Here is a 12,061-nt window from a genome sequence, read left to right as displayed (position 1 = left end):
TGTTCCCGCATGGAATCGTTGTCGATGTAGTATTGCTCGATCTGCCGAGCTGGAGGCAGATCAGGGGAGGGTCGCCCTACGCCGCTCTTGGTTTCGCCCTGGTTAGAACATCAAGCGTGTGCATTGCCTGGAGCAGAGAAGGCGCCGGGAAGACCTCAGAGCAGCCTTCCAGTACCTAAAGAGGGTCTCAAGAAAGCTGCAGAGGGAATACTTACGAGGACATGTGGGGATAGGACAAGCGGGAATGGCTTTAAGCTTAAAAGAGGATAGATTTAGATTAGATATTAGGATGAAATTCTTTACTGTGAGGGTGGAACAGGGAAGGTCTTTCAGATATTAAACTGCCTTGATCTGGAATCTTATTACTGAACACAACTCTCTGAATGATTGATTTTTGTCACAAGGCAGCTGCCACTTCATGAGGTCTCCCTTGTTTTCTGCCAGTGTGTTTCTGATAACATGAAACAGAGCAGAGATCACAAACTTTCTAATAATGGCTTTAGCTGTAAACTTTATTTTTTCTAGGATGGTCTGACCTCTTAGAAGGACTGATCAGTCATGGTCAGGCGTGATGTAAGGGACCGTGTACATGAGAAATTTTCTTTTGTTTTTTTTTTAGTTTTGTTTGGTTTGTTGGTTTGTTTGTTTTAATTTCCTACCAGCAGTTCTTATTTGTTATGAAATGTACAAATGTACAACATGTACAAATGTACAACAACTAAATTTGTTATGAAATGTACAAAACCCAGTACTCTGAGTGGATGAGAACATCAACATATTCAAAAAAGATTGAGTTAGTGGACAGACAGCCCATAAATGGATACCAAAAGGATTAGATGGAAATGTACCTTCTATGTTCCTAATACAATAATTTGGATGCTAGGAAGCATGTGGAGAATGGACCAGACATTGTCCAGGCTTGCATATTCAGCCTCAGTAGCTTCTCTGGTTGCCAGTGTTGGAGGCAGAGTGCAGGACTAGATAGACCACTCACCTGAGCCAGTGGAGCATCTTCTCATGGTCCAAATGTACCACTGAATCAAAGCATTATCTCTAGGGTGAAATAATTAAACCTGTTTGCACGTACAGCATAAAACCTGTTTGCTCATACAGGATAAAACCTGTTTGCTTGCATACCTTCCTGTAAGTCTGCTATGAAAATGATGTAGACATGGCCTATAACAGCTTCATTCTTTGGTAAAATCTATGGCTTGACTTTCACTTGTTCCATGTTTTTAACTCAACTAACTGAACAGCAAGCGCTCAGGTTGACCAAATTCATTGGTAAGTATGAACAGAAAAGGCATGATGCCCCCAAAGCATGCTGCCTGTAAAACATACCGTCACAGCTCAGCCAGGTACACCTAAATCAAGGCCATAACCTCTAGCTGAAGGAGACCTATCTTTAGAAGAATCATATGACTAACTAGGTATATTGCCATTGGCTTATGTACACACTCAGTTTGTTTATGTGATACTTTGGCATCATCAGATGAATTCAGGTGCCGCTAGCTTGGAGGCTGGTATCTCTTTTGGGATATTCTAGAGGTCATAATCCCAAGAGGAGCTGGCAGGACAAAGCCTGACAGGTAGCAGCTGGAGCAAGCTGGCAGGCAGGGCTGAGGTGCCCACATCTGTCCCGGCATTCTGGGGTGGGGAAGTTTCTGTTAGGGGAAAGTGGCAATTTCTTAGTTGTTTACATATCTGCCTAAGAAATATGTACTTCTATAGTACCCAACAAGTAACAGTTCCTGTCATGTAGCTTACAAACCAAAGGAAGGAACAAGTGAGTTTTACACAGAGAAGCATAACAGAAGTGAGGCATTAGCAGTACCATGAATCACACAACAGGTAAGCCTTGGGACATTCGTTTCCAGAAAGAGAAGGTGCTTTCCAAGTGTTGAAAAGCCTTTCCAGCACTGAAGGATAGCACAAAGTCAGCAATAAATGACTGCTGTTAAGAAGGAACTGTGTGAACTGCAGCTAAGGTTGTAAAAGTTAAGTTTGAGTATTTGCTTTATTAGATAGCTTTTGTCTGTGTATAGAAATTAAAGTGTATGTCCTTTAGCAGAGCTCAGCTTCCCCTTTCTTCATCTACAGCTATTGCAAGACCAAATGGTTTAACATTTCTCTAAATGTGACCACTGAACTTTCACCCACTTCTGAATGTATTTTCAGCTTGCTATTTATTACTTTCCTTTGTAGGTTTGATAGCAGGCAGAAGTATGTTTCTGTTTTTAAAAACTATGAAACGTACTGTAGTCCTTTTTTTCCAAGAGCACGAAACAACCTTCATGTGCTTCAAACACAACTGATTGTCTTACGCTTACTTTGAAACAGATTTGTGAAGACTGGCAGTTAAGCATGATTATTTCTTGGATAGAGATAATCTGTTTGTTTTCTCAGTGCACTAATAATCACTACTAATAAAACATAATAAGGCTGTCACTGGCTTTCAGCATACTAATGATAAGGGTTTTGCGTTTCCATATAGAGTTTCATCCCAGTCAGCTACAAATGTTTTTTACAAGCTTGGGACTGACTCAGTGTCCTGGCTCAGCATGACACACTTCAACAAATGTTCAAGTATAATCACATGGTTAAAAAAATGCATAATGCTTATAGGGCAGTTTCTTTAAGTAGGTTTTAAAATACACTACAGAAGGGGACCAATATTGTTATCCATGTCTTAAACTTGGGGGACAGAGATAGGAAGGGATGGAGTACCCAATCTCAAAAATTCCCATGGGGGAGATGGGAAACTGAGTGGGTTTTCAGGGCCTTGTTCATGTGCCCTTTTTAATGCCCTGTCCTGCCTCAGTCTGAAAACAGAGAAACTTAGACTTTAGTAATATTAATGAGTTGATGTGAAAGTGAGAATGAGAGCAATTGGCCATCTTACATGCCTCAAAATGGGACATGGTAACACTTTAACAGAAAATTGTGATACAACACCATTTTAGATCAGAAATTAAAACCCTTGTATGTACATATTTATACAGGTATGTTAGACTTGGCTTCACTGAAATTTGGACAACCGCATAAAATGGGATTGAGCCATAGATTAAACCATAGTTATTTGTTTTACTTGGTGTCTGTCAAAAAGTGTCCAAAGCAACATTTCATAATTCTGCTGTTACCAGCAGGATTGATACAGGCATTTTTCACTTCTTCCTCTAACTGCTTTCCCTTATTGCAGTAAAGAGAACAGCATATGTTTATTTAATAAGCCCTTTGAAAAAGGTTATTTCTGAACACCCACTGTCATGATACTTGCTATTTTGGTGCATAGCAAGGAAGAAGGGATTTTATTAACTGGGACAGCTATTAGCAGAGGTTTGGAAGGACAGATTGGTTGTCATGGAGGCCATCAGATAGACAGATATGGAACAAGGTAGGCAACCATACAGGGGAGAAGACTATCCTCATATTTGTCCTCATCAGCCATTCCTTCATGCTTCTCCGCCACTCACTTGCTATCAGAATAAAAACTAGGGCATGGGACATCAACATTCAGGATTACAGAAAACAGTAATTAGTTTGTGCTGACATTTTAACATTTCTTTACCCATATATTTCAGAGTATGTGACTTCTGGACAGATGTAAATCCTAGTTGTAGCCAGCCAAGTAAATTGTTGATATTTTTGCATGCATGAAAACTTGGACTTGGTTTACAGTAAACCAAGTTGTTAGTTGTGGCAGGTGTGTATCAGGGCAGTGGCACTTGAGCAAAAAATGAACCACACTGGAAATCCTATTTGCAGTAACAGATAACATTTGTCTCTATCTAGTATAAAAGCAGATCAACATGAGTGAATAGGTATATGCACAAAAACTTACATTAAAATGCAATCTAGTTTCTGCTTCTAATTAATAAACTGTAAAACCGTGGTCTTGTTTTCAGTTCTAAAGGAAATTCATCAAACTAAGGGCACTTTGTCTTTGAGGACTGTCTTTATATAGCAGTGTTAAAACCACATATTCTTTAGTGGGCAATAATTCACCTGCATTAAGAAACAGTTCTGTAAAATAAAAGAAAATAGACATGACCTTTAGACAGGATAAACTGCCTGAAATGCACACGAAACAATGTTCTGCACACAGCTAAGTGGGGAAATGATCCTGTTTATTTTTCACTAATCTCTGTTATTGACTACAGATATTGTAGTTGGCATTTTGGAATGCGTTTTGCAAAGTGATTCCAGAACTGATGGTAGTGTCTGCCTCTTTCAAGCTAGGAACTTTAGTCTTAGTTCAGTCGCTCGGTTCTAGCATCATTACTCATTTGAGTCATGAGTGAGATTTGGCTTAGCCCCGAATAGTGTTATGTGAACAAGGAGTCTTAACTGTTTGCTTAATTCGTGATCTCAACGAGGTCTGAAAGCTTGGTGCAGGACCTTGGGCCTGACCAGCTGCAAAAGCAGTAGAGGAAGCAGCTGATGCTTTCAGTTTGGCTTTAGAGGCTTGCTGCCTTTATGTGCTGTCTGAATGTGACCTGTTGCAATAATTTCATGGCCAAAGGTCAGAGATACGAGGCGAGACAATGTCAGCTATGGAAGTCATACAAGGACAAAGAATCCCAATGTGCTGAGTACTGTTAGGGGTTAGACATTAGCAACAGAAAAACCTCAGGGGATTTTTCTTTTGTAATACAGAACACATGACTAATATGGAGTACAAGTCCATGAGGGAGCTAAGCATCATAGCAGTGAGCCTTTGCAATTCTTCATGAAATTACCAGCTGAGAAGCCAATAGAAGAATCCTAACAGTTTAGGGACCGATACTGGTGAGTAAAGATGAAGTAATGTTGGCTGTCTAGAGCAGTATTTTGTCTGCTTTTTATCAACAACCCTGATTCTTCATTTATTGAAAATCTTCTCCTACATGAGTTAAATATTTAAATATCTGTCACCCCTCTCCAAAAGAATAGACCAGGAAGAAAGTGGCAGTCTTGCACAGTTTAGTCTCTAGGGGTTCCCTGGTTTGTCCCTACCTGAAAACCCCTGTATGGGGATGTCCTGTTAAACAAGAGGAGGTTGGAGCTATAGCGATTGCTTTGCCTGACTTCTTGGAGAGCTGGGAAGCATTACAGTGTGAGTGGAAATCACACTGCTGCCAAGGCAGCTATGTATCACAGAGAGCCAATAGCCCCAATATGAAAAGCTGCAATGGGAAATGAGCAATAGTTTGTCAGTAGGGCTACTGTACTGTGTCCACAGGTGTTATTTGCTGAATTGGCTCAAACACCAGCAAAATACTCGCACCCGCCTCACCAGCCTCTCCAGCCGCCTTCTCCTGGGGTCCTCGTGCTCATCCATCCAGCTCTGCCTCACTTCCCAGCAGCTGAGCTCTCTCCGTGTGTGTCAGCCTGTTAGTCAGTCCAGCCCTTAATGCTGTGAAGTTCACTGGCCACATTTCCCCAGAGTTACCTGTTCAGAAATCAAAAGTGTTTATTCAGACAGATGCATAAAACCAGTTGTTAGCTGGGAAAACTTGTGGCTGTGACCCAGAGTGAATCATGCCTGTGGCTGGCACAGCAGTTCTGGGCTAATTGCCCACAGGGGTTTCATTTTTATACTATCTCCTCTTTTCTGTGAGTTTGCCTTTACTTTTTTCTCTGTATTTTCTCTGTGTTCTCTCTTAATTTCCCCCTTGCCCTTTTGATTTCTCCCCTTTTCACTAGTTTATATTATTACAGCACTGTCTTCTCTCCATTTTCACCAGAGAACGTCACTATTTCTTCTCTTCCACATGCATACACACACACATATAATTCCCAAATATATTTAAGTGCTATATTTGATAGCCTGCAACATTCCTGCATGTTCTCACAGGAAGGGTGGTAAAAATCACAAATACCAGCAAAGATCAAACCAATTACTGCTCACATGACGTGACCAGGTACAGTTTTATCATGGATTCAAAGCAATCCAACCTCAGACTGCTGCCAGAAGGCCCGGTCCCATCCTTTCCCCTGCTCCCTCTTTCCTGCCTTGGGTTATCAGTAAGATGGTGACCTGGCTGAAGTTTAATATTGTTTCTCTGGTTTTGCTGGGTTCATATTGAGCTGGTGCAGCAAGGTCATGCTCTAAGGCTTTGTGTTTGTTAGTGCCAGCACAAGAAAGGTGCCAGGGAAGCACAGTGAACAGAGCAGGCAGGTCTGCCCTTTGGGTGGCAGTGTAGTCCTGGAAGAGGGTTCTAACCCTCCTGCCATGGGCAGGCACACCTTCCACCAGGTTGCGCAAAGCGCCATACAACCTGGCCTTAGACGCTTCGAGGCATGGGGCAACCACAGCTTCTCTGGGCAACCTGTTCTGTGCCAGTGCCTCACCACTCCCATAGTGAAGATGATAGTCACCCTCCGAGTGAAATTAATCTTCTTCTGGCAGTAGTTATATTGCAGAGTGATAAGATACTATATAACTATTTTAAATATTTATTTATAGAGAAAAAAAGAATTTTGTTTGTAACAAAACTTGAACTTCAGACAAGACTAGTTCATTGCCAGCAAAAAAGGCAATTCTGATGCCTTATAAATGACATCCAAATGACATCAGCCAAAAGGCTGATTAGATAAATACACTTACAAAGAATCTGTCTGGTATGTGCTTGGCAAAAAACCACACCTATGCCTAGCAAAACAAAACCAAACCAAAACAAAGATCAGGGTAGTTGCTTTTGTGCCTAGCTCTAGGAAGTATCTCTTCCAGGTGTTTTGATTCTTGGAAGGAGTGGTCTGTTATAGGGAAAAAATAGGCATGAATGCATGTGATAACCTGCCGATGGCCATGGTGCTCTGCAGTTTAAAGAACAGAGCAAAACACTTCTTGGTAAACAACACTAACTAGCTTTGAAAATAAAATGTTTCTGATTCCAGGGAATATGTGGTAATCTTGTCTACAAAGAATGTGAACTAAAGTGGAAGAAAACCAAAATGGGACATCTATTGCAGCACAGTCAGGCTAAAAAAATTTACAAAATGTTGTTTTCCCTGGCAGCACTTCTAAAATTGCTGTGGCTACGTTCCCTGGGAACCTCCATGTGGCACAGGGAGGGAGGGTCAGCTCTTCAGCTGATTGCATCAGTGGCAACACAAATTGTGTGCCAAATCATTAATAGATATATTGCTCTTCAGATTTCAAACTCAAACTGGGTTTTCCTGTGGGAATTTTTAAGTAACAGTGGGAGAAAAGCATGATCTGAAATTCAAAGATACTAACAGCCTTGTGAATTCACGATTTTTTCTTGCCGGGTGGATACTTAGTGTTTCTTCTCCCAGAGAAAAGAGTTGCAGTATAAAGAAATGATACTCCATCTAAAAAGCAGCAAACATTTTAAAATCTGGATTCCCACCGAACTGTCTCAGCAGGGTGACATTACCACAAGCTAAAGCAAGAAAAGAAAGTAGTTTTTGTAAATTCTTGTTTTCGAAGTGGATTCCTCTCCCCACTTGCATAACAGCCTGTTGTACTTGACATAGACTGGGGAGCAGGGGGGGTAAATATTAAAGCTTGTCTTTTTCCTACAGCAATCTGCAGTGGAAGCGGGGCCGTGCAGGGCCTTTTCTATACAGCATCTGACTAAAACCTAATATTTCTCCTTTTTTTACATTAAAACTAATGATAACAGATTAAAAAGTTACATGTAAGGAGTAGGCTCCTTAGTAGGCTTGTAGACCTAAGGAGACAGATCTTTGGCATGGATGCTGCTGAATGCTTCAAAACTTGCTTTTCTTCCAGAGGTGTGTGTTTGCCTCTCTTAGCCCTTCCTTTACTGCGAGCAGGTGCTCCTGGAAGAAAAGCTGAAACGTGTCACTGCAGGTGGCTGCAAAAACAGTACTGCAAAAGTACGATCAACAAACTTTTCAGGGAAATGAAACAGCTGTCCTTGAGAAACCAGAAAAAGACTGAAACTCTTATTTGCAAGATCACATTTGTCATGAGGAGCCAGACTTGGCTTCTGCATAGTTTTTGTACAGGTTAAATTATGGCAGCTACTGATTCTTCACAACATGAATGCAGTTAGACCAGTACTAGGTGACCCCGCTCTCTCAGGTGTCAGCATCTTTAATTCATACTAGCAGGTCTGCACTGAACTAGTGGTAGTAGCAGAATAAAACCAGTAAAGGAGTCTTGTGTGGACAAGCCTCATGAGACCCAACAGTACACCTCTTATTCCTAGTATTTGGCACCAGTATATAAAATAAAAGGTCACAATTGACAGTTTTCCTTGGTAGTGGTGGTCCTACAGGTGTTCATTAGGTATGTGTATTAATTTTACCTCCCAACTCCCATGCCATAGAAAGTTGTACAAAAGGCTTAGCTGTTTATCAGATTTCTAGCCTTCATCACTAGGACAGAGCTGAACTTTGCAAAAGGGAAAAGACCCCCACTACTTTTGCTTTTTAATGGCCAGTGTGGACATCATAGTCCCTGCAGTCCTTTGGCTCACTCTTTGCCACCCTGTCTGCACCATGTGGGGAATGGGAACAAATATGCACTATAAATAGTGTACAGGTCATATGTGGGGAGCAAGTCATGACCATTTAGGTTGGAGAATTGCCTTGGATTCCACTACTGTTTGCTGAGAAACAGGCTTTTAATCTATTCAGGGCAAAGTTTAAAAAATAAACATTAAAATTAAAATCCTGGATAGCCAAAGAGGATAAAATCTCTCTCCTTCTACAATAAGGGGACAGAAAGATAAGATCATTGCTCATTTTCATAGTATTTTACCACTACAAAAATGTAACACACTTTAGTCTCTGGGGTTGGGGGGGCGGGGGAGAAATCACTATATCACTGTCCTGATGTGGTTCTTGGATAGTGTTTCAGATCCCTCCTGATTCAGCAGGTAAATACAGGAGAAGGCGATAAACAAATGTTATATTCCCGTAAGACCATCCCTGTTTTCAAATTTCTTTGCAATCCTTGAGAACTTTCTTAATCTGGAAGTGGAAAGACTTACACTTTGGGGTGGAACAAGAGAAGTACTTTGCGTTTTTTATATCTTACCACCACAAAAGCTTTGCCTGTGTGGTATTGCCCTCTGGTGGCACTGGTCTGAGGAGCTGCACAAGTCCCAAAATGGAGCGTGCTGGTGAAGTTCATCTCCTTTCAGGGTGGCTTTCAAGGGCAAGGATCTGAGTGCTCATTCTCAGTTGTCTTGAGCCACATAGTAGTCATGGTTTGATTTATTTTATGGACAGGGTTTTCTCTTAATACAGTGTTAAAAGCATTATAGGTCTTTGATAATAATTCATTTTCCAGTGAATATTCTAAGAATCCATATTCATTTTCACATAGGACCTGCCCTTTGAAGGCAGTTGCATTAAACATCAATGCAGTATTGTATGATGTGCTTTGAAGTAAGAGAAATTTTCTTTTTTTCTTCTTTTTCCTCCCCCTAGTGCCACCTGATTCACTATCTAAGACTCAGCCATCACTTGATAGCTCTGAATTACTTGATTTGTACCTTTGACAAGCTGAAGTCTGTCTCCTCCGAAGACATTAACATCACGGATGCTGTTTTTGATGGTGTGGAAGTCAGAGTTTTTGAACCCCCTGCAAAGCGAGATGAAAGGCTCAAGCGCAGTGTTGTTTACATCCACGGAGGGGGCTGGGCCTTGGCAAGTGCAAGTATGTGTCTGCCAGTAATTAATAGGATTCTGGTCTGGTTTTCTCTTAGCAGGAGAAGCCAAAAGCTGTTTTTCCTGCCAGGATCAACAGTTTTGCTAAAATGTACCTGAATTCAGTAGTAACTGTCTCCACTCTGGTAGATCAGCTCTAAGGAGAGAGGGGGGAACATACTGTGAACACACAGCAAAAATGCCTATCTTATCTGCACATGAGCTGTAAAAGGACAAAAAGGTTAATTTTGTTATATCCTGAGAGGACAAAAGAGCTTATTGTTTAAATTCTTGGTATGCCTGAATGGGCTGTTTGGGCCAGTCCCCTGTTTTCTGTGGTCATGTGCAAAAGTCAGTCCTTGGTGATCAGGATCCAGTGACTGTGTGTAAGGGTTTTGCCCCATTTTCCCAGAATAATTATCAGAAGAGTGAGCTGAACAACAGTGCGTGTTTGAACAGCATTGCTAATGTTTGGCTCTTAATTAACACATACTTGGGAATACATGTTGCTGATCACCGACAAGAGGCAATGTGATGGAGAAACAGGTAGAGATCAGATCTGGTCATGGTCTGGCCCCCTCCCTTAGGGGGCCACTACCACCACTAGCAGAAATTACATTGATAATTAATGCTGTTTACTCAGTTAACTTGGAAACCATAAACATGATCAGAGAAACTAACATACAGCTATAGACAACAGTAAGCTAACCAGTGATCCTTCCACATTGAACAGGAGGAGAAAGGGTGTGTGGTTCTCATGGCTGCTCTAAGATCCAGAGCCCAGAGGAGTCTTCCCCCTTTTCCTTCCCCATTGCTCCCGTGCCATCATGAAGTCCGTACAGCCCTAAAGCATTCTATGGCTTCATCTATAGAACATTAATGAGTTTTTATGAAATGTTCAAAAACAAATACTGTATTGATTGCATTTGGACTATGCATGTTTGAGTCTCTTAGACCATAATTTAAGTGAGATTTAGGTCCTTAAATAACTTCAAAATCTGTTCTTCACGTGCCTTGGGAAATCCCAGTCTCTTTGTCCTGTAGTACTATAGAGTCATGGAATAATTCAGGTTGGAAGGGACCTTGAAAGGTCATCTAGTCCAACCCCCCTGCAATCAGCAGGGACATAATCCACTAGACCGGGTTGCTCAAAGCCATGTTCAGCCTAGCCTCAAACACTTCCAGGGATGGGGCAGCCACAGCTGCTCCAGGCAACCTGTGCCAGCGCCTCATCACCCCCACCTACAGCAGTTAAAAATTTTGCAACTCTTCCTACAGAGTCCTGACTAAGGGAGGTTTATTAGTACCCTGCCTACCTCATTTGTTCTGTAACAGTTTGCATATGACTTGTGCAAAAAGTTTATATTAAATTACCATGCTTTATTTGGATCACTGTAACTCAGCTATGTCAGATGCTATCCTCAAGTCCAAGATGCAGAAGTTAATGGCACAAATATTACAACTAAATATTAAATTCTAAGACTAGCTACTTTAGAAAATACTTAGTGTCAGTATATTTTATATTACCGGGAACTAACGATTAAGTAACTGGAAAGGAATAAGATTAAAGAAAACCAGTCCACTGATAAATAGGATAGCTGTTATTAATCTTCCTTTAAATGAGTAGTTCAGTTGACATTAATAGGGCAACTCATTTGAATCAAAGCAATGTATGCTATAATAAAATGAACAACAAGCGGTGATTCATACAGTGATAACTGTCTTTGGATGCTAATGCCCCCAAGCCACAAAGTACCTTAAATTTTGCCCAAATGAGAGAATTGTGATAGGTGGATGAAATGACATCCCCAAGTCACCAAGAAAGAGATGAGAAAGAAGCATTAGACTGCAGGACTTCTCAAGGCATGAATTATGTTCCTTCTTCTACGGTATGTATTTGGCACTTTATCTATTGCAAGCTGATCTCATTTACTTGCTCATTTACTTATATTTGTATGATGTCTTTATATTTTCTGAGAAGGCTTACGTATGGCTTTGCAACTATTGACACAAATGGACTTACATGTCCCTAACACTGTGTCCTTTCATTCCAGGAACAAGCCTTTATAACAATCTCTGCAGAATCATGGCTGAGTCTCTCAACGCTGTTGTCGTCTCAGTTGAGTGAGTAATCTAAAACCGATCAAGTAATTTTAAGGTATTAGAAATATGTAACACAGTTCTTTCAGCTTTTCCCTTGTTATCGGTTTGTGTATAGGGCTTTAACATGGACAATAATTGTCCATAGCAGTCTGATATTTTTATCCTTTTAAAATTACAATAAATTGGAATGGTATCAGAAATTCATTTGGATTTCTAATTATTTCAGAGGTCATTTTAGAAGGCAGAAATGTGGGAAAATAAAGTAGCACTGAATGCATTTGGACAAATATGAAAATGCAAATGTTAGTGCATATTGCAATTGTATCTG

At 40.8% G+C, this 12,061-nt stretch overlaps 1 protein-coding gene across 1 annotated transcript; it reads left to right on the top strand.

Moving 5' to 3' along the window:
• Positions 1-9,411: 9,411 nt before the first annotated feature.
• On the top strand, positions 9,412-11,754 carry LOC104410954 (neutral cholesterol ester hydrolase 1-like; the record flags this gene model as incomplete). The annotated part of the gene is made up of 2 exons (XM_010021261.1): positions 9,412-9,640; positions 11,685-11,754. Coding segments are annotated over 2 exons (299 nt in total), but the record flags the coding sequence as incomplete, so codon positions are not given.
• Between the last annotated feature and the right edge of the window lie 307 nt (positions 11,755-12,061).

Source organism: Nestor notabilis, unplaced genomic scaffold (assembly GCF_000696875.1).
Source record: "Nestor notabilis isolate BGI_N333 unplaced genomic scaffold, ASM69687v1 Scaffold4059, whole genome shotgun sequence".
Lineage (NCBI taxonomy): Eukaryota > Metazoa > Chordata > Aves > Psittaciformes > Psittacidae > Nestor > Nestor notabilis.
Note: the sequence above shows the minus strand (reverse complement) of the source record. Positions and strands in the feature narration are given on the sequence as shown.